The sequence below is a fragment of the Gymnodraco acuticeps genome, unplaced genomic scaffold (genome assembly GCF_902827175.1).
Source record: "Gymnodraco acuticeps unplaced genomic scaffold, fGymAcu1.1, whole genome shotgun sequence".
Taxonomy (NCBI): Eukaryota; Metazoa; Chordata; class Actinopteri; order Perciformes; family Bathydraconidae; genus Gymnodraco; species Gymnodraco acuticeps.
This window is the reverse complement of record NW_022990295.1, coordinates 7,621,002-7,644,374: the sequence shown is the minus strand read 5'-3', so window position 1 is coordinate 7,644,374 and position 23,373 is coordinate 7,621,002. Positions and strand designations below refer to the sequence as shown.

Sequence of the window (23,373 nt, the reverse complement as noted above, 5' to 3'; positions counted from 1 at the left end):
GCGACGCGTCGACGCGGAAATATGTCGTCGACGATAATTTGAAGTCGACGTCGTCGACGCGTCGCTACAGCACTAATGGAGAGAGAAAACTTATCTTTCGATCCCGTTTGAATTGTGCCACGAATTACACATATGATGTTTGTCAATCTTAAAAAATAATTTCCATGTCAAAAAAGTCACAGTTTTTCGTAAAACTGTTGAAATATAAGACTATGAACAATACGCAACTAGAAAGACTACAAATCCCAGAGTCGCGTAAGTGATGTCATAACTGATGGCACAATTGTTTTCCTCCGCTAAATATAAGAGATAGATAAGATAACTTTAACAAGATGCCTGTGTGCTTAGTACCAGGTTGTTATCATACCAGCAATGGGTCTTGCTCGTTCTTTCGCTTCCCGTCTGATGAAAGGACCAGGAGTGGCTAGATCAAGTTAGCTACCTAGCTAGTAGCAAGCACGTTAGTTAGCATTACAGCCTTAGCCTTGTCATTTTTATTAGCCTTAGTTAACATGAAGTAACATTAAGTAAACCAAAATGTTAAACAGTAAGAGTAGTAGTCATATTTCGTGAACCCTTTGAAGAGTACTGTCACACCAGTGTGATCATTCTATAATACACCATTTAAGCCCGGGGGAGAAATGCTAATGCTAACGCTGCATTAGCATCCACGATCTTTTCTACTTCTTGCTATCTGCACAAATATGGGATTAGTTTTGTATCATAAAGATAAAGCAACACTTTCTCAGAATAAAGCAAAACTATGAGTTTAAAAGAAAAAAAAACGAAGTCAAGCAAAATAAAATAAATTTCAAAAATAAAACTATAAGTTGCAAACAAATCATGTGTGTAATCATGTAAACTATGAGTATTTTTTCTTTGTTTTAAAATCGGTTTTTGTTTGCAGTTCTTGTTTGTGGTTTCTCAATGATCAGACTTTTGCTCTCGCTGCAGCTTTCTCTTTTGCGCTCCCTCATTTTTTGTTTGAGATTTTGACACAAACATCCCAGGTGGGCGGGACTTTCAGGAGTGTGTCCCCATTGGCTACTCAGTTTTTGAGTGACAGCCCACTACACCACATATCATACAGTGCAACTCATGCAGCAAACTCCGGAGTCCACTCCGCCACGTTAGTGTTGGTGTCTCCTCCTGGGGAGTTTTCATGAACATATCGGACTTATCTTATGGATTGCTGTGCATTATACTTGTGATGTGTAGTTTATACTTTGTTCCAACTTTAAATATTTTAATACCTGAACACACTGCTGCTGTTAAATAATTTCCCAATTTGGGATTGATAAAGTGTCCGTCTGTCTATTTATTTTATAGTTTAAAAAACACATATGTATTTTCAAGCTAAAGGTGATGCACAATATAAACTGTATACTATTATTTTTCAAAGACATGTTACATTTCAAAAGCATATATTGCTATGTTTAGGACAAACAATTAAAGACTGCTTTAATTTAACAAATTCTACAATATAAAAGTGGCAGATTTGCTTTATTAAACAGACCAGACCTAGGTTGCATACCAACACAATTAGGAACATGCTCACATCTTACTATGTTGGTCTGAAGAGCTGAAGCATTCATACACAATGGATAACAACGGTGTTGTTTCATTCTATATCCTGTGAGAAAATGATATACATTTAGCATTACAAATTCGACATACTATTCCTGAGGAAGATATGAATAATCAACAGATTTGAATGGAATCTCTAACATTTTCATGTAGAATAAAGACAAAAGAGTGATTATACAAATTACATTTATTGAAATTTGAACCAGAAGATGAAGTCTCAAAGAATGTTTTAAATAAAAGGACATAAAACAAAAAGGTGGATAATAATAAAATCTATTAAATGTATATGTAAAGATATTTGGTCAAATGAAATGACACTGAGCTAGTGATAACAACAACGCCCAGCGTCCCTAAAAACAGGGATGATAGCTCATACAATAGAAATTTCAAAGGTCTTTTATTTTGAAACTCTACATCAGAATGTCCTGATTTTTTCTAAGTGACTAGATGGGATGTCCTGCTATCACCCTGAAGTGAAATGAGTCTTTGATACTGGACAGTTTTTGTTTTATTCTCATCTTAACACAGAGGGATGATAGCTCATATATGAGACTTCAAAGGTCTTTTATTTTGAAACTGTACATCAGAATGTCATGATTTTTTCTGAGTGACTAGATGGGGTGTCCTGCTATCACCCTGGAGTGAGATGAGTCTTTGATACTGGACAGTTTTTGGTTTATTCTCATCTAAACACAGAGGCAGTGTTTCCAGGACTCTACCGTAATGCATAGGATATTCGCGCACCGCAATATCACGTGCGGGCTGGCTTGACTAGGTTTTCCCGAGTGGAGGCTGGCTTGACCGCAGTTGCATTGTTATGGATCTAAAGGTAGCAAAAGCTAACTTTCATAGCACAGCTTTACTTCTCACTTACCACAATAAAGAAACAGACCGTATAGTACAGCACAAACAACACAAATGATCAATACTTGCATATATTTGCACTTGTAGTATTATAATAATTTAAATGCTGGTTCTTCTGGGGGTGTTCTATCCACGCTCAGCTACCGCACCGCAGCTTCCTGCACTCGCAATCGTTGGAGGACTGGGCTGTCACTCAAAAACTGAGTAGCCAATGGGGACGCACCCCTGAAAGTCCCGCCCACCTGTGAAGTTTGTTTCAGGATCTCAAAAAAAAAATCAGGGAGCGCAAAAGAGTAAGCTGCAGCGAGAGCAAAAGTCTGATCATTGAGAAAGAAGAAACAAGAACTGCAAACAAAAACCTATGTTAAAACAAAAAAAAAAGACTTATAATTTACATGATTACACAAATGATTTGTTTGCAATTTATAGTTTAATTTTTGAAATGTATTTTATTTTGCTTGACTCCGTTTTTTTTTCTTTTAAACTCATAGTTTTACTTTATTCTGAGAAAGTGTTGCTTTATCTTTATGATACAAAACTAATCCCATACACAAATGGTTGACATTAAACATTAAAAAGATCAGGCAGTTCAGAGAGAATCAAAGGAAGGCAGGCAGGCAGGCAGCTTTGCATGACATTCTTCTGGACGTGTTTATTGTGGTGATAGTGAGGGTAGTTAATCCCTTGTTTAGCAAGACAGTAGTGACGGCCATCTTGGTGACGTGTGTTGTTGTTCAAGACCAGAGATGTAGTTCATTGATCGTTTCACACAAAAACATGTGTTACTTCACATTTTTACGACACTTTTTTTTTTTTTGACTGGCAAAATTATCTTTTAAATTGACAAACATCATGTGTAATTCGTGGCACAATTCAAACGGGATTGAAAGATAATCTTTCTCTCTCCATTGACTTCAATACATAATTTTTCCGAAATAAGGTTCCATGGAGGTCCACCGGAAGGGGAGGGACTTTGCCACTCTCCTTTGTTGTATTTCGGGCCCTGTATACTTTACAGCTACAGTACACTAGGAAAATTGGCTAAATGTAAGTTAAATAATGTAATTCTTCTTCTTCTTCTTCTTCTTCTTCTGGGGCCAAAAGGATTCACTTGTAAACACTACATTTTTGGACTAAATTATTTGAATTATTGTTTATTCCTCTGTTTGAAATTGCCATTATGAAGAGAAAGACCAAAACATTAATAGAATTTCAAACTTTTGATCAGAATTGCACATTTGCCAAGTTATTTTGAGTGGGCCCAACTAAGACCTTGAGCAAACAAGTCCCTGAGCAAACAAGTGATGTTACGTTTAGATTAGGTGGGAGGGGTGAGGTGGGGTTTATAAAGGGTGGACACTGAAGTTAAAGTCAGTCAAAGAGTGATAATGGATGGAAAAGAGGATGGAGTTGCAGCCATGGCAGCCACCTACCAAGGCTTTGACCCTGCGGCCTATCTGCAGTACAACTACACTCCACCACGGGCTGACTTTGAGAATAAGGACAGCGTTTTGCTCTGGAAAATGGGATGCCTGCACAGAGCTTTCACTGAAGGTGAGACAATGGGGTTACAAAGATGCTTCAAATTATGTGCACAATAGAAAATGCATATGCCTTTTGTGTGTTAGTGTTAAAGCATCACACGAATATGTTTGCAAGTTTTGTGTCCTCGTTCAAAAATCATGTTTGGGACTTGGATGTCTTTCTCCACCATTCCAGTGAGCCGTTTATTCCCATGTATTTAAAAATATGGAAGCAGACTCTTGAAACTTGTAGAGGTAATCAATCAAAAGTAAAGTTTCAAGTCGGCTTTGTGTTTATCAGTGTTATATATTTTATAATTGAGTGCTTAGGCAGTTTAAGTGTAGATTGGTCTGCTCTGCATTAAGTGGAGTAGGTTAATATGTGAAAAAAATACATTCTGTTGTAAAATGAGAGGCGAGATTAACCAAATGTTAGACGTATACCTAAAGAATCCCTGTAGAGTAAATACGTGAAATGTTGGAATTACTGTTGTAAATTAAAATGTGTTTATGCAGGGTCACAAGGGGGCCCGGAGCGAAATTGAGTTGTAAGCCCCTGTTAACCCCCCAGGGCTTGTTGCACTATTTGTATATATCCACCAATCAGCTACAGTTCATCCAAGAGAATATATATGACAAGCCTAGAGCTCTGTACACATAAACCTTGCCATGCCCTCTCCAACAGTATAAACACATAGCAGAGAAACTAACAAAAGGTGTTTTTGTGTGACAAAACCTGGACAAAAACCCAACTCTGTCACCAACGTTGCCAAATTGGTAATCCAGCCTTGCTGACTTTAGCTTTGAGAAAGGTGTGACTGTTGGGTGTGCTAAAAAGAATATGTTGGTTAATGCAAATATTTGAAGAATGGACATGTATTCAGGTCAAGTTTGTTTAAAATCTGAGATGTGACATTTGGGGAACGCCTTTAGAAGGATGCTTGGATTAGTGATGAGAAATAACACCTTTAAGATAAATGAATAAGAGTTCTCCCTAATTGAATCTAAAGTTTGGTGGCTTCACCTCCTTCTCCTCTTCATATGTCCTCCCAGGTGATGTGAGTGGTGAGCTGCTGGTGGACATCGGGTCAGGTCCTACCCTTGTGTAGCCTTCTTACAGTGCAGACGCTTTTCTGCTTGCTCTTGCCTCTGCTTACTTTTGTATGCTCTTTTTCTATTTTTCTTTTCTGAAAACTTCGAGCAGCGGCTCCTGGACATTAACCTATCACTGGGACAGTTATTCTTCGTAAATAGACGGAGGATTTCAGCCATATTTCAATATTTTTACGACGACCTCGGTCTTACAGTAGCGTGGCCTAGCAACAGCTAGGCTACTGCATGCTATTTAGCTTAAGCTAGTTAGCAGCAAAATGCCTCCTTTCTCGACAGATGACTTCCACAAACTTCTACAGAAGATGGCCGTGTTGTAAATGAAAATGCAACGGTTGGAAGTTAACGTGGAAGTGAATGGACTAGGTTGGAATGACACCACTTTACCAGTGTTGCAAAATAATGGACAAAGGCATGCTAACTCAAAGCTAGTTAGCAGCTACAAGGATTCCAAGGAACAGGAGGGCTGTGTACCGGGTAATACATCTACAAGTGGTAGTCCTCCCTCGAACTCTCTGGGTGCAAGGCCGAGGAGTAAATCATTTCCATGGGATTTGGATTTTGGCCCAGCGCTCTGAAATCTGTGATGCGACCGGCTGGCCTGCATTGTTATCAACCCCTGTTCCTACTAGGAAACAGCCGTGGAGCTGTCCACGGCTGTTTCCTAGTAGGAACAGGGGTTGGTAACAATGCAGGCCAGCCGGTCGCATCACAGATTTCAGAGCGCTGGGCCAAAATCTGCTAAAGGGAGAACTACAAACAATCCTCCTAAACCACAGAGTGTGCCAAGCCAGAACAGATACGATCCACTGACCCAGAACCGGAGATCTCTTTCTGATGACCTGGATTACTTGTCCTCTTCACACAGCAGGGTAAGGACCAATAGCTACTCCAAAAGTAAAAGGCTAGAGGGAAAGCTAACGACTGGGCCTGAAACTCTGATTGTGGATGACTCTGCTGTAAGAGATGTAAAAGGTCTGTGTAGTAAGAACAACACCAAAGTACTCTGTTTTCTCAAGGATGTGGTCTCTGACTTGGCTGAGAAGATCCTGCATATTGGGGCTGAACATCCGACTGCGAAGAATGTGGTACTGCACATTGGAACAAATGATGTTGTGAAACAACAGTCAGAAGTGCTGAAAAAGACTTTAAATGTCTCTTGGAAACTGTCAGCTCTCTAAATGCAGAGGTGTTCATCAGTGGCCCTCTACCGCTAGTCAGAAGAGGAGTGGAGAGATTCAGCAGATTGTTTGCACTAAACACCTGGCTTTCAACTGTCTGTATTGACCATTCTGTCAATTTTATTGACAACTTTAACTTTTTCTGGGACCGCAGACATCTTTTTAAGGCAAATGGAGTTTGTCTGAACAAGTCAGGAGTGAAATTGTTTATCTCTAACGTATTCAACTGCCTACGTCATCAATCTGTTCCCTCTGCCAAGGACAAGCAACAAGAGGAATCAAAACAAGAGAAAGACACATCGCTCAGAAAACCTTGAAAATCTATCACTGCACCCGCCTGAGGAATGTCTTGATTATGGGAGACAAATGGAGGAGTCTCCACCGCCCTTCACCCCCCCTATCACCTCTGAGGATACTCTTCCTTCACCCCACAGCTCTCTCTACTCTCCATTCACCCTTTCACCCTCGCCCACCCTCCTGGAGATCGCTGAACACACGAAGGAGATACAGAGGGTTGGCACCGATTCCTTCCTGGAGTTCAAAGACCAAACTAAGGCGATACGCAGGGTTGGCAGCATGTCCTTTACCCCCGCTCCTCAACGACGCCCACCAAAATCACCGCAGAGACGCGCACCATCTCCCCCGTCTTCATCACCGTGCCCACGTCAACCACCTCCCCCCCTGGCAGCATGTCCTTTACCCCCACACCATCTCCCCCGTCTCCATCACTGTGCCTACATTAACCACCTCCCCTCCCTTCAAGAAAGCATCTGCAGTCTCCGAAGCCTGATAAGGATGTGTGTGTACAAAATGCAACAAACTCTTACTGATATGTGCTGGGTCCAGGCTCAAGGGCGTATGGCACTCTCAACTCTTTCCAGGACATGCCAGGGCCCTGCCTGCCAGTAGCTTTGCCGACATCTGTGTTGATAGGTAATAGATTAAGAGCGGTGAATCAGCTTAGAAACAGGAAGTGCTCAAACGTTTGTGTGAGTTTATCAAATTTAGCAGTGATTCCATGTCAGCCACAGCTTGTCACAAAAAATCTTACTGATAGTGTGTTTAACAAACTTAAACTAACTTTATTAAATGTCAGGTCTCTGGCAGGAAAAACATTTTTAATCAATGATTTTATCATTGAGCACAATCTTGATTTGATGTTTTTAACGGAAACTTGGATTAAACAAAATAACAGTGCAGCTGTTCTTATTGAATCAACCCCTCCCAACTTTAGTTTTATGAGTCAGGAAAGAATGCATAAGAAAGGGGGTGGAGTTGCTATTTTGTTCAATGATTCCCTTCAATGCAGGAAGACATCTTATAGGAACTTTGCTTCTTTTGAATATGTGGCCCTTCAGCTGAAATGCTGCTCTCGAGCTCTGTTCCTAAATATCTATAGACCACCCAAATACTGTGCAAGCTTTTTTGATGACTTTACTGAACTGCTGTCTATAGTGTGTATTGACTTTGACCGTCTAGTCATTGTTGGTGATTTTAACATCCATGTTGACAACCCATGAAAAAAAAAAAAAATGATATAGATGCCATTGCTCTAAGGTAAAGGAAGTGACTGGGAAGAAAATATCTCCATGGAGAAAGGCCATGACCGTGAGAGCAGAAAAAAGAGAGTGTCGAAAAGCTGAACGTAGGTGGCGAAAAACAAATCTCCAGGTTCACTTTGAAATCTATAAAGAGAGACTTGGCCTTTATAATTTGGAATTGAAAAACGCACGACAGTCTTTCTTCTCTGACATCATTACCAAAAACAAAAACAATGCACGTGCCTTGTTTGCTACCGTCGACAGACTAACTACTAACAGTGTCAGTAGCCTCTGAATTTCTATTCACCAGGGCATGCAATGATTTTGCCTCCTTCTTCACTGACAAAATTCAGAAAATCAGACAAGCAGTCAGTGCCTCTGCATCAGGTACAGCAAATGTGTTGTCACGATGTCCACCTAATATCAATTAAAACACCATGACACAATTCCATCAGATTAATGATAAAAACCTAGAGGACATTATTCAACTTCTGAAATCCTCCTCCTGCTGCCTTGATATTATTCCAACAGGATTTTTCAAAGATGTTTTTCGTTGCATGGCCTCAGATCTACTTCATATAGTAAACAAATCTCTTCACTCAGGTATTTTTCCACAGGCCCTGAAAACTGCAGTCATTAAACCACTCTTAAAAAAGAATAATCTAGATGCTTCAGTAATGAACAATTACAGGCCCATATCAAACCTGCCATTTCTAGGTAAAATCATTGAAAAAGTTGTTTTTCAACAGTTGAGTAATTTCTTGCATTTAAATAGTTGTTTCGATGTGTTCCAGTCAGGCTTTCGTCCAAACCACAGCACTGAGACTGCTCTTGTAAAGGTCGTCAATGACATCCACTTAAACACAGACAGTGGCAGAACTTCAGTGTTCGTATTATTAGATCTCAGTGCTGCGTTTGACACTGTTGACCACAACATATTACTCGACCGACTAGAAAACTGGGTGGGACTTTCGGAAACAGTTCTAAATTGGTTTGAATCCTACTTAAAGGACAGAAAAAACTTTGTTTCTATAGGTAAATACACATCTGAGTTGACAAATATGACATGTGGGGTACCTCAAGGCTCCATCTTGGGGCCTCTTCTCTTTAACATCTACATGCTACCACTGGCTCAGATAATGAAAAACAACAAAATAAGTTACCAAAGCTATGCGGATGACACACAAATTTACATAACAATTTCACCAGGAGACTATGCTCCAATTCAAACACTGAGTAAGTGCATTGAAAAAATCAATGACTGGATGTGTCAGAACTTTCTCCAATTACACAAAGATAAAACTGAGGTAATGGTTTTTGGAGCCAAGGCAGAACGTATAAAAGTTAGCCCTGAGCTTCAGTGTGCAATCTTCAAAACAACAGATAAAGCCAGAAATCTAGGTGTAGTCATGAGGCGCATTCACACTGCGGTACTTTTCCCACAAAGGTTCATGTGAACTTAGTTCATGTGAACTCTTTAGTTCGCATGAACTAAGTACAGATCGCGTTCACACCGGAATAAGTCCCTGGGGGTGAATTAGGCAAATGAAGCCGCTGACGTCACTTGTTCTTCTTCTGCTTTGGGTTTACTGGCAGGCCGCAAACCACTTCACGGCGTATACTGCCGCCCAAAGTCCCCGGCCGGAAGTCCCCGGAGTTGGGGACTGGCTTCAGTAGAAGCCGCTGGGACTCCCAGCAGCTTCTACTGAAGCCTTCCGAGTAAATCGCCAGAACGCCGATACCTCCTCATCTCCACCGCTCCCATGTTTTATTTTGTGTTGCCATAAGTTAGTCTCTCTGCGTTTCTGCGCTGGGTTAATGCTAATAATGCTAATGCGAGGATAATAAAATGGCGGCTTCACAAAACTTTTTGGGAGTTTTACGGGGCGTGGTTTGCAATCCGCCCAGCCAATCAGAAATATAGCTCTTTTCTCACAAGAGAGCCGCACGAAAGTCCCTGCTCTCTAGCAGGGACTTTCGTGGGGGTAAAAAGGTTCACATGAACTAATTTTAGTACCGGCTCTTTTTGGTGTGAATGCGATAAAAGAGTTCACATGAACTAAGTTCACATGAACCTTTGTGGGAAAAGTACCGCAGTGTGAATGCGCCTATGGACTCTGACCTGAGTTTCAACAGTCACATTAAAACAGTTACTAAATCAGCCAACTATCACCTAAAGAATATCACTAGGATTAAAAGACTAATGTCTCAGCAGGATTTGGAAAAACTTGTCCATGCTTTTATCTTCAGTAGACTGGACTACTGTAATGGTGTCTTTACAGGTCTCACTAAAAAATCTATTAGAAAGCTGCAGCTAATTCAGAACGCTGCTGCTCGAGTCCTCACTAACACTAAGAAAGTGGATCACATCACTCCTGTTCTGAAGTCTTTACACTGGCTTCCTGTGTGTCAAAGAATATATTTCAAAAATACTGCTGCTGGTTTATAAAGCTTTGAATGGTTTAGGCCCAAAATACATTTCTGACCTACTGCTAAATTATGAACCATCCAGATCTCTCAGGTCTTCAGGGACTGGTCAGCTTTCTGTCCCCAGAGTCAGAACTAAACATTGAAAAGCAGCGTTGAGTTATTATGCTCCAAATATCTGGAACAAACTCCCAGAAAACTGCAGGGCCGCTGCAACTCTGACAACTTTTAAATCCTGAATACTTTTCTTATAGCCGCTGCTTTTAATAGATCTATTCATATCTTAAACTGCACTGTAACTTTTATCCATGTATTTTTTCTTTTAATGTTTATTTTATTATCTTTTCTTTTTAATGACTGATTTTAAATGCCATTTTCTTAATGTCTTTCGTTTTTTGTAAAGCACTTTGAATTGCCTTGTGTTGAAAGGTGCTATATAAATAAACTTGCCTTGCCTTACCCTGTACCAGGTTATGAGTGGCTGTGAAGTTTTCAACAAAGTGATCCTTACCGACTACCTCGAGGTCAACCGGCAGGAGCTGAAGCGCTGGCTCAGGAACGCAGAGGACAGTGCCCTGGACTGGACTCCATTCCTGAAGCATACCTGCAAGCTGGAATGCCGACAGTATGCATTTTTCCTCCCTAACTTTTGTTAAACATGATGTGATATTCATTCAGTATTATACCGTTACATATTTTTCAGTGTTTGATTTAGTGATTTATCAGGCCCTCAGCGTGGACAGAGAAAGCTGCTCGGCTGCGTTCAGTTGTCTCGGACGTTCTCTATGTTGATGTGCACAGCCCTCAGCCTCTGGACCCTGGTGCACTTCCCCCAGCTGGAGCCGACTGCCTGGTGTCCTGCCTCTACCTGGAGGCCTCCAGCCCTGACCTGGCTGCCTTCAATAAAGCCCTGGGACACATGAAGGTTCTCCTGCGACCTGGTGGCCACCTTCTTCTCATTGGAGTCCTGGAAGAGAATTACTATATGGGCGGGCCTGGGGTGAAGATCCCTGTTGTCCCACTGGATGAGGCCCAGGTGTGTGCCAGTCTGAAGAAGATGGGCTTCACTCTGATCAGGCTGGAGGTTTTAGACGCTGCCTCCGGACATGAGGGTGGGGGTGGACGACGTTTCTGGCCTGTTTTTTGCAAAGGCAATGAAGGATTAAAGAGAGAGTTAAGGGGCAAAATGAAATAATAGGGAATAAAAGATTTTACTATCTTATTTTAAACTTAAATAACCTGAAATGATTCAATTAATGTTCTTTATTATTGGAAGTGTTTTAAATGCTTGGTGGTATAAGTTTGTCCTGTATTATTGTGTTCACAATAAATGTCACTTCTCCTATGTCTCAAGTCTCACTTCAATTCTGACACTTAATGTATACCCGAGGTTGAAACCACTGCAACACATTCAGTTCCTTTTCTTTTCTATCACTTTTCGGTACTGAAGTTACATAAAATACAAATGTATTTAAAATAATTGTACTAGCCTATCAAGTGTGGTGCCAGGAAGTAATTACAACATGGAGAAAACTGAACACATTTTAGTGGGAAGAGAATAATTGATGGAGAAGGTTATTCATACAATACATTGGGAGACACATAATAAAGTACATCTAGTTGAAATATAAATAAATTAAATATACTTTTGTAAATTAACTTTTTAAGTGGTGTGATTTATTTTCTCCACTCGATGTAAAGTACCCCAGTCCAGCAGGGGGCGTTAATGCGCCAATACACTGGTTTACCAAGCGCCAACAAACGGTTGTGGTGACACTTTTAAATAACAGCAGAGTGAGACCTCTGAGGAGAAGCTAGTCCACGGTCAGACAAGGTGTAAAGTTGTAGTTTCTTGTTCTATCCTTGTATCTGTCAGTCTGCGAGCAGCACCATGTTTGCCGTCAGAAACGCTCTCCGCCTCGGCTCCAGGCTGTCCGTCCCCGCGGTGGCGAGGAGAGGCTGCTCCGGGACTGCCATCCCGGTGGATGATGTGGTGAACGGGCTCACCGACGACCAGATACAGGTTAGCTAACGAGACACACAAAGTTCACTTATCAGCTGGCTGAAAAAGAAAAAAACAGTCACATTAAACACAACTAAAGTATGGTTTATGAAGTTTAACAGTCAACAGTGGAGGGTTTAAGGACGTTACGCATATGAGGTGATGACATAACATTAGCAGTTAAGGAGACCTTCATGTTAGCCGACCCTGCTAAGCTAACCACCTAGCAAACAGATGTTTCACACTAAACATCATCCTAATATTAGTCTTAATTCATTTGTTTTGCACTTGTATAATCGCTTCAGAAAGTGGCCCTTTCAAAGCGCATTTGTTTAAGCGTAACCAGCTTTATTTACCAATATTCGCCTTGCTAGCCACCAGTTAAGCTCTCCTAGGGAAAGTTAGTGAAAGGTGAACGGCTCATTGAAACATGCTTTCCAATCAAGAAATGTCAACCCAGCTAATGGGGATAGCAGGTTAGTAATGCTTTAAATTAAAAGAGAGAATCAGGGCATTAGCTGGTAGCAGAGCAGGGGGTGTGCTTCATATAAAGGATTTGATTGGGTAAGAGTGGCTCTTCTCCAGTCCTGAATATTATGAATAAACCTGAACAATCATTTAACCGATTTATGCATGATTGTGAGATGTCTTACCAAAGTGACATCAACAAGATTCAAGAAAAGTCAAAGGCTTTATTGTTATATGCACAGTAGCTACGGTGTAGTTATGGCAATGATATAAAACACATTTTTTTTTAAAAACAATACAAATAGTGCTTGAATAAATTTATTAGAAATAAAATAGTGCAAGATTATAAGTAATGCAGGAGAAGTGAACTGTATGTAAAATAAAATACTATAAGCTACATTTTGCAGATAATGTTGCAAGTGACCAAGTAAATGCAGGAGTCTATATTTATGTAAATAGAGTAAGATAAACAAGAACATAATGTAAAATGAAGTACTGTACAGTGGAATAAATACTGCTTATTGTAATAATAAATAGATTTGTGAGATGCAAACAGATCAGTGCTAACAGAAACACTTGATAAAGATATATAGCTAATCCATTTCTGCCATGAAATCAAATGACGAAGGAACATCAGAACACATGGCTGCTTTTTCATTATTCAGTGCCTTTTAATAATGAGTCATTTTAAAGTATTTTGTTCTTCTTGTTTTTTTGCACAGCTCAGGCATGCGGTTCGTAAATTCTGTGCAGAAAAGCTTGCACCTCAAGCTAACGAGATCGACAAGACAAATGAATTTCCAGGAATGCGGGTGAGTTGAATCACCACATCATACCTGTGGTTTTCTGAACGAGTTGAATTGCTAATAAAGTGGTATATGGTCATGAGTGTGAGCCAATTTACCATCTAACCTAGAGCAGGATTTCTGTTTTGGTAACAATTTGCGTTGTCTCTCCTCCAGAAATTTTGGCTAGAAATGGGGGAGATGGGACTCCTTGGGATCACAGCTCCAGGTAAGACAGCTGAAGGAAAAGCACCATCAGTGATTTGAAGTAGTTGAATGACAGCTGGTGGAAAGTGGTCCTCTCTTTTTTTGTTATGTTTAATATGAATGTATTCTCAACATCTCTTCTCAGAGGAATATGGGGGCACAGGACTGGGATACCTCGATCATGTCATTGTGATGGAGGAAATGTCCCGAGTGTCAGCAGCCATTGCTCTCAGTTACGGCGCCCACTCTAATCTCTGCGTCAACCAGATGGTGCGCCACGGCAACGAGAAACAGAAGGAGAAATATATTCCAAAGGTCTGGACCAAAACAGCTCATGTTATACATAATAAACTGTTAAACTAAGATGGATTAAGTTCTTCGTGCTCATCATGGTGTTTTCCTGACAGTTAATGACAGGAGAGCACGTAGGAGCGCTCGCCATGAGTGAGCCCAACGCCGGCTCTGATGTCGTATCCATGAGACTCAAAGCGGAGAAAAACGGTATGACAAACTCTGCATAAATGTTATTCCTATTATTTATTTTTTTATTTTACATCATCTTAATTTGTAGTTCATATACTTCTAGTTATTATTTAATTTTTTTATATTCATCTGAATTATTTAAATCCTTATGCTGCTGCTACACCTGACACTTATCTTTTTAATTTAGTTAGTTTGTTATATACTCGTGCATGTATACAGTAAAGGCTCGATTGTATGTTTAAACTATAATGTGTGTGCTTGATGGTCATTGAATAAATGCCTGAAATGTCAATTTTCTCCGAGATGAAAAGTCACAATCTGTTAATAATGTGGTTCTGTGAGGAGAGATTTTGTCACCATGATCGCATCCACGCACATTTCTGTCACAATAGTTCACAGATGTGTACTCGAGCTCAAAAGGAAGGGCAAGTTTGAAGATGGCCCGATTCGGCCTGATCCCACTGCAAGATGTTTGATTTTAAGTTTAATGATAGATTCGTGTTTGAACAGGTTTAACCAAATAGACTTGGATGCTTCCAGGATAAGAGAATAAATTATTGAGCTGTGGCCTTAAATCTTTAATGAGAAACTAATTATCAATTAACCACAACGACAGGTGCACTCACATCATCTCTTAACCTATGATTAACATCTCCAGATTTGACCATGGATCCAGACAAATGGTTTTAAATATTAATTCTACACAGTGTGACTCCAGTGTGATTTCCACTTGTATATTTACTTTGTGTCTTTCTACAGGCGACTACTATATTCTGAATGGCAACAAGTTCTGGATCACAAATGGGCCCGATGCCGATGTCCTTATTGTTTATGCAAAGACAGATCCCAAGGCCCATCAAAAAGGCATCACAGCATTTATTGTTGAAAAGGTAAATCCAATTTAAGATGGATTCTTCTCCGTCTCAGGCTTTACTCGTGGCTCAGAGGACACTGTGGGTTTAAACGTTTGCAGTCAGTTCTGGGGATCAGTCTTGCATTTTATTAATTGATTATAATACAAAATAATCACAGCAATTAAAAAAAAGTTTGTACATGTTTTTTTAGGGAATGCCTGGATTCTCTACAGCACAGAAGCTTGACAAACTGGGCATGAGGGGCTCCAACACCTGCGAGCTGGTCTTTGAAGACTGCAAAATCCCAGGTGTGTGTTCAAGGGCCAACAGTGTGAAACAAAGCAGTTTTTTTTTTAAATACATTTTTTGGCTCACTGTATGATCCTTTTAAACTGATCGTGTATGTTCATCTAACTTTTGGATTTTCTGCTTGTTTCCTTGTAGAGAAGAACATCCTTGGTCCGTTGAACAAAGGGGTTTATGTGATGATGAGCGGCTTGGATCTGGAGAGGCTGGTGCTTTCAGCAGGGCCCATCGGGTAAGTTCATTTCAGAATTGATATTAAACTCTTCAGAAAATTAGGATGTATATCAAATTGTATTACCATCCACGAGCTCATGCTGGAGTTCATCTTTGAGTCCTTGTGTGTATTCTTTTAGTCATGTTTGCTACTGTTTTATAGTGCTGTCTGTTATCACTTTCACATATTCATTACCATCAGTAATTGCCTATCAGTCTGACCTTTTGGATTTGAATATTAAATAAGATGTGATACACTTTTATTGATCCCCACAGGGGGAATTGGGTTGTTGCAGCAGCACAAGGACAGCAATAAATACAAATAAAGCATAAATAACTAAATGGAGATACAACTACAATATAAAGACGAAGTAAAAATCACACCAAATGACTGTGTTGATGACAGTAGAACTACCAAGTCTATTATATACAAAATCTAGTTTATCAATAAAATAAATCAATTGAAAACATCTTATTGTACATTTTTACATCTCTGTTTCAAGTTGTTTGTGGTGAAAATGTGAATGTAAACACTGTTCGCTTGTCAGTTGGCTTGTCTGTATTTGAAAAAAGCTACTGGCACATTTACTTTGCATGTTTGTGTGTCGTTAACATGAGCAGTCTTTACTTTTGATTTAATTGTTATTACTGTAACGCATAGATAATTATTCTAAAGCGAGCATTGAAACACTTAATTTTTTCCAATTGCTTATCAAGTGCAATGTGTTATTGGAAACGGAAAAGAAGTTGCTAAATATTCACACTAAACAACAACATGAATGCTGTTCAAACATTTAAACGGTAGCAGCAGTTAATGGAAACAGCGTGACATTCATATGTTTTCTGTTTTCTACCCTGCCGGTTCCATTATGTGAGCTGCTTTTCAATATCCTATTATGAGACTTCTTTGAATTATTCAGCAGACTTTAACAAATGTTTCACTTTCCAGCATCATGCAGGCCGTTTTGGACAACGCTGTTCCCTACCTGCACACCAGAGAAGCTTTCGGACAGAAGATCGGACACTTCCAGGTTTGACCTTCAGACTTCTCTTTATACAAGAAAGTAGAGTTTGAATCGTGATATATTTAGTAAAATGTAATAGCTGTAGTGTAAAGCTTGCAGCTATATCATTTGAAGCTGTTATTTGAAGTGAGTGAACTATAATGTTTGATGTTATTCTGTTTGCAGCTAATGCAAGGCAAGATGGCCGACATGTACACCAGGCTGAGCGCCTGTCGGCAGTATGCGTACAACGTCGCCCGAGCTTGTGACAAAGGACATGCTAGTGCAATGGTGAGGGGATTTTTTAAATATATATATACTTATGAAGAACCTATTTTGTTACAAAAGTTGCATATGATTAAGTATAGCATTTCAATTTCAGTGTAAGAAAAAGATTTTAGAGAGTACTTGTCCATGGACAAGTGAGTTTGGCAATTTACTTGTCCGAATACATTTTTCAAATGAACACAAAACAATACAGGCAGACGAATGCAGCTGTCGTAAAACACAAATGAAATGGCATATTAACCAGTCAATATGCAAATAAAAGAAACTATTATAAAACATTAAAAACTGGCACAATTTTAAAACGACTTCAATTATGGGATATAAGAGCAATCAGAAACGGGTTCATTGCCAGGTAGGTTCACACGTACGAGGAATTTGACTAGGTGTCGTGGTGCATACATAAAAGTAATAAAAAACATACATTTAAATAAAAAAAAGAACACCGATAGCAAACTATATTAAGAACACTGTAATAAAAAATATCAATCGCATCGACCAATGGTTTCTTGTTCTCTGTCCTTTTAAGATGGACATGGTTAAACCTGGAAAAAGTCAAAAAAGTATTTTTGTAAAAAAGATCTTATCAATGACATTTAAAATCTAATGTCATTATAATGTAGGAAGTTTATGAATTCCTCTCACTTGTGTGATCCTATGAAGAAGAAAGATGTTAGATATGTTGTTACTCAGTCAGCATTTCATTTTTCCTACACTGTCCTGTAACAGTAGATTCCCCCACCACTGCACAGATGTTGACAGGTATTGTTGTTGCAGGATTGTGCTGGAGTGATCCTGTATTGTGCAGAGAACGCCACTCAGGTTGCTTTGGACGGCATTCAGTGTTTGGGTAAGTGCCAAGGCTCAAATGAAAACCGAACCTTTTTAAAACAAAATGTAAACGGTACTGAGGGAAAGAATGTATTTCAGTCAGAAAGAGAGGTTTGCGGTCTTCCCTCTGGTTCCTGATGGAGTCCTGTTGCTTGGTGTTAACATCAGAGCAGCAGGAAGCAGGCGCTACAGGTGCAGCTACTTTGGTTCATAAATATCACGCTGACTAGAGAATGGCTGCAGGGAAGATAAGAGAGAGGACCCTTCCTCGACTGCAGTGTGATCAGGGGGAGAGCTTTAAAAAGTGGGAATATTCTGTTTATTGGATGGATAGAAGCCATGGGGATGTACTGAGTTAAGCTTTAGAAGAGAAAGGAGCAGAACTGATAGTGTTTGTGATGAACTTCTCTTTTAGGCACGTCCCATGCAGTGTTTGGTTTCATTTGCATGCTTAGAAAGAATGTGCCTCTTTCCTCATGTGATACTTCTTGTTGCAATTTTCATTTGATGCCAAGCTTTAATGAGTCTCCTTCACACTTTCTAAACTTGTTTTCCCCAGTAAATGCCTTTCATTTTATGGTATTTTAGACAAAAAAGTGATCATTTCTGAAGTTCAAATTGTAGTTGCCTGGCTTTATTGCATTGCTGTAGTTTTTAAAATAACGATTTTGTTGAGTAAAAATGTGTAGAAAAGTTTTGTTAATTATACTTGAAGTGTGAAATGCACACAGTTATTAAGCCATGCAACACAGGTTTTATCTGTAGCAACTATAGTAAGATATTACGAGCGCATGGACTCATTTAGTGTTATTTTATTATGTGCGCTGTAATATCAACCCGCTCCGTTGCTGCTCACTAACTTTAATTCATGTGCCACTTGTCGACAGGTGGGAACGGCTACATCAACGACTACCCCATGGGGAGATTCCTGCGCGATGCAAAGCTGTACGAGATCGGCGCAGGCACGAGTGAAGTTCGCCGGCTCATTATTGGACGAGCCTTTAACGCCATGTACAAATAATGGAACGCGCTCAAAAACTCTACAAGAGGTTTTTCATGAATGAACACAGTTACTCACTCCCAGGGCCTTAAACTGATGAACTGATGCTGCTGTCAGGATGTTGTGGAAGCTTCCAAATGATTGTCACACAGGATATTAATTCATTTATATGAAATCACTCAGAGCTGACCCAGATGTTACAAGCCTTTTTTTCCTACAAAGACTGTATTTTGAATTGCATTAACCTGATAATCACTGTAATGCCAATTAAGCAATACAAATAGATATTAACGTGGGTTTTAATTTCATTCTTAAATAGTTAATTTATCTCCCTATCTAGGTGACAAGGGATCAAAAACTGCTGCTGCCTTTTTTACTTCAACAAACCATGTTGGTGTTTCTAGGGTTATAAGTATAAATACTGAATACTGTTATAACAGTAAAAAAAATCATATGAACTGATCATTTTGAAGCTAACGACTGAGCAGGTGAGGGGTGGACACTGTTGCTTAGACACCACAACATCGACTAATCACTTCCTAACAGTTGATTAAATAAGAATTGCTTTTTTTTCACATCACTTTAATTATTTAAAGCAAATTGAGAACAGTTTCTGATCAATGAGGAAATGTATCTGATGTCTGAGTATTCTGTTGTAGAGAATTAGCATTAGAGAAAAAAAAGTTTGTCCATTTTCCGGAGCAAATATATTCCACTACAGTCTGTACAGTCCAACTGGAGCAACACTCCTACAGATTTGTTTGTCTTCTCTTCTCTAAAGGACTAAATGTAGCTGTACAGTGTGATACATGTATGATATAATGTACTGTTTGACATGAAATAAATGAACAAATGTTTTATTTCATTTCTGACTTGTTCTAGTCATTTTCATGAAGCATCATATTTACAACAATCTGAAAAAAACATTGTAAAGAAGGCATGTCTGTTTGTATCGTGCCTCTGTACCGCTGAACACAGGGCTGCTTGTTTCTACAAAAGATGAAGTGGAGACGTCAGTTCAGACAATGATTGAACTATCACAGTGCAGTTGAATAATACATGTCAGGGTGACTTTTCTCATTACAGGTAACAACACAACAGTATTGTCTCTAACACTGCAGTAAATGCAAGGGAATTACATGTTTTTTAACACTTAAAATTAAAACGTGTATTCTGTTAAAATATCCTCTTTAAAATCCATGATAAATGAACAACTACATTAAAGTTAAACACAAAAAAAACAGCATTGCGACATTTGACAAGCAGTGTTAGAAATATGGCTTACTTAAGTAATAGCATTAAAAACACTTGTTGCATTCAGATTGACCTAAGCAGTCAAATGTGCTGCAGTATGAAAGGTTATGCTGCGAGAGTCTTATTGTGATATTATTGGATCATTACTGATGCATTAACATTTAAGAAGTACTTTTGTGTTGCATTTTGAAAGGATATAGATTAATTTAACTCTTAGTTAGTTTAATCTGTAAAACTCCATATCATTTTAGATTAGTATTACTATGTTTTGTAAAATCTTAATCTGCAAACCAACTAAGCAATCAACCATAGTTATCAGGATATCTATTGAAATAAAAGTAAAATATTAACCTTCGAGATGTGATGGATGAAGAGTATAAAGAGAACGATTTCAAGCAAAATGTGCATGCTTTGAATGTGTGACCAGAGTTTTAATTAAACGGTTGTGGAAATCTTGACTGTACAGCCTGAGAGAACCAGCAAGTTAGCCGTTGAAGCAAAAGCAGCAAAGCCATGCTTGTACAACGGAGATGTAGTCAATTATCAAACATACTGCCTTTTCTCATGTTTATCTTCTATCACTCTCTTTGAAACTCACCTCAAGCTACATACCAAATGTCGACACTTCTGAAGACCTGCAACAAGGACAATCAATCAAAGTGTTCTATAGTTTCCTGTCCTTAGATGGCAGGTGGGCAATTTCTCCTTTCAAACCCACGATGACAAGATGAAGGATGATGGTTTACTTCAGAGATGATGGTGCATCTGTGGCACTCACTTTATAGACAACTGATTTTTAAAGTATTTTATAAGAGTGTTATACCCCTAAATCCAACAAATAGACCACCTGTATTTGTCTTGTTACTTTTTAATAAGCATGTATTTTAGATACAATTTAACCTTATAATAAAGCATGCCAATGCACTGTGTATGAGCTTAAACGGTTTAATGACTCATGTAATGCTCTGCAGATCAGTTATAAGTGATCTAATGCAAACATCCAGTGTGAACTCAGATCTTTGTAAAGGAAGCTGCTGTCAGAGGAGTGTTATTTTTCTTTTCAGCTGTGTGGCTCTTTATAAAGCAGGAAGGACTCCTCCCTTCAGGGGAGAGGCGCAAAGTGCATGCCTTATTGTCAAGTCAAGGTTTATAATGAGCATCAAGTGTGGAACTATGTAAGTGAGTCATTGATGGAGGTCTGATGGACACTATAGTTAAACTTCTTCATAAGTGGTTTATACATTTTAACTTTTTTTTGGTGAATCAACTGTAGGAAAGTAAAGGGAAATCAGGACAAACTGAATTTTAGGAACGATTTCTGGACTCAGCCACACTTTATGTTTTACTTGCTAATAAATTATGATTGAACAATAAACTGAAAAATACTATTGAAAGACATGTAAAAAAAAAATACTAGATGTATATAAGAACATGGATAAGGCTTAATAATATTTTGTATAAGCCATGCTGCTAAATAAATGCTAAATAGGTTGAAGAGTAAATCAAGATAACTCAAAAACAGAAAATGTGTGACTCTAAGCACTTTTGTCTCATTGTGCATATAGGCTAGACACTATCTTAATTTATGGGCCATACAAAATCCCAGGTGTCACAATATGAAGTGACCCCGTTGATGAAATAAAACCAGAAAGTCACAGAAGAACAACCAGCCCTCCGCAGCAGAGCTCCGGGGCGCAGTCACATGTCAGAGAAGGTTCTGGGCATGAGCTGGAGACATACACAGATCCTTCATTCAGAGCCCCCCCACTCTGTGCTGCCTGCTAGGGTTAATACAAGTGTCAAAAGAACAGGGCAGACATTAACTAGGTGAAAGCATGGTGAAAGCCATCTGTCAGCCACAGCGGGGCTGCTGCCTGTCGGGAGCTCCGTGACATGTGGACGGCGCGTCCGTGGCCCTTTAAGAAACTCCATGTTTTCGCTACATGATGCGTCAACATAAAAAAGCGGATGATGCTGTTATGTAAAAACACGCTGAAGTGAGCCGTAGTTTTGCAGGGAGCTTGCCGAATGCTTATCACGCCACATGTATTCTCCTAGAGCAGGATTTTGGGTTTGAAGTGAACCGACTTGTGATTTTTACGCGTAGCGCACAAGGCAGTGCAGTTTAGTGTGGAGAGAGGAAGAGGAAAATGCTTCAGCGGATCAACTCAACATGAGTCGCCCTCCACTCTGTTTTCCTCCTTCACTCGCGGGAAGCGTACACCTGACGCATCTCTCTCTCGCCCTGTGGAAGTGATCTTGCTTCTTCAAACCGGGTTATTTTCAAGACAGCAAATCGGTAAGACACAACAACTCTTATCGCTTCTCAGGCCAAACAGAAAGTGTCAGACAGGACAGGATCGAGCTCCGTGCTGGAGCGATGTGTCAGCGATAGACAGATGAACAGATCCTTCAGTTTCGGTAGTGATCTGAGTGGAAAGTTTTGCAGATCTGTGACTTTTTGCTTTACTTTAGTTGTCTTTTATCGCCTTAATGGTGAGAAACGCCTCGGTTGAGACTTGTTCAGCTCGTGATCGCTGAAAATGCCACTCGAGCAGCTTCTGTTGGAGTTTGAGGCTTCACTCTGCTGTCTGTGGAGTTTGTGTTTTTTGGGTTTCCTGTCACATTTGAGGTTGTTTATGGAGATGGAATATGTTTTAACAGCCTGCTTATACCACAGGAAACCATACTGGAGACATGTAAAGGTCCTTGTGGTATTCTACTGTTTGTTTCTTCTGGATCTATAGCTGATATCTGATGAGCCGATTAATCAATTAGTAAACTGAAGCGTCATAAATACCCAAAATCCACTGCTGCCAGGTCCACTAATGTGGATTTTGGCTGCTTAACTATCATAATACTCTGGATATATTTGGACTATAAGTACATTTATTGTTTCACTTAAGTACAACTTTGACACACTTGTACTTAACTGACATTTTATGCTACTGAATATTTATCCTTCATTACTTCTCAGAGGTAGAGTTTGTTCATTAAATGTAGCCTATTACACATCATTAACACCGAAAAGTACAGCATATAGGTTAAATGAGCTTCTCGTCAACGGTACAACATTAAAATGCTCCATATTATGTCAATGGATGCCATCTTATTAATATTGCAATGATATAACAAATGATTGTAATACACTCTTATTAAAGGAAACATAAGAAACTGCAGCAAACTGTTTGATTTACAGCCTTTAGTAGTGAAAACAGGCGATTTGACCATACTGTGACTTTTTGAGAAGATATATAGAACAGGTGAACAATTATCATTTGGATCCCAGGTCCACACATGCCACATAATTTAATCAGAAACAAAACAACACAAAACTACAGACACTGCATCCAAAAAGTGTAATGCATTTCCTGAAGTCATGTGAGCATGTACTCTACATACGAGCTGTTGCAGTTTATGACACAGTTTATGATGTTTTGTGTGTCTG

The 23,373-nt window shown here is 39.4% G+C and overlaps 2 protein-coding genes and 1 pseudogene across 2 annotated transcripts in view; all 3 read left to right on the top strand.

Annotated features, from left to right (window-relative positions):
• Positions 1 to 1,600: 1,600 nt before the first annotated feature.
• Positions 1,601 to 11,731, top strand: LOC117549872 (annotated as a pseudogene).
• Positions 11,732 to 11,976: 245 nt separating this feature from the next.
• On the top strand, positions 11,977 to 19,533 carry ivd (isovaleryl-CoA dehydrogenase). The gene is made up of 12 exons (XM_034222558.1): positions 11,977 to 12,256; positions 13,426 to 13,515; positions 13,666 to 13,717; positions 13,841 to 14,010; positions 14,103 to 14,196; positions 14,938 to 15,068; positions 15,244 to 15,340; positions 15,477 to 15,570; positions 16,501 to 16,582; positions 16,742 to 16,846; positions 17,618 to 17,690; positions 18,559 to 19,533. Exons 1-12 carry the CDS (start codon positions 12,125 to 12,127, stop codon positions 18,690 to 18,692), a joined length of 1,254 nt encoding a protein of 417 aa, XP_034078449.1. The 5' UTR covers positions 11,977 to 12,124; the 3' UTR covers positions 18,693 to 19,533.
• A 2,378-nt stretch (positions 19,534 to 21,911) lies between these two features.
• Positions 21,912 to 23,373, top strand: part of bahd1 (bromo adjacent homology domain containing 1) — a 43,608-nt gene continuing 42,146 nt past the window's right edge. Inside the window, exon 1 of the mRNA XM_034222466.1 lies at positions 21,912 to 22,224. The gene's annotated coding sequence lies outside the window, so the exon portion shown is untranslated. The remainder of the gene's footprint in view (positions 22,225 to 23,373) is intronic.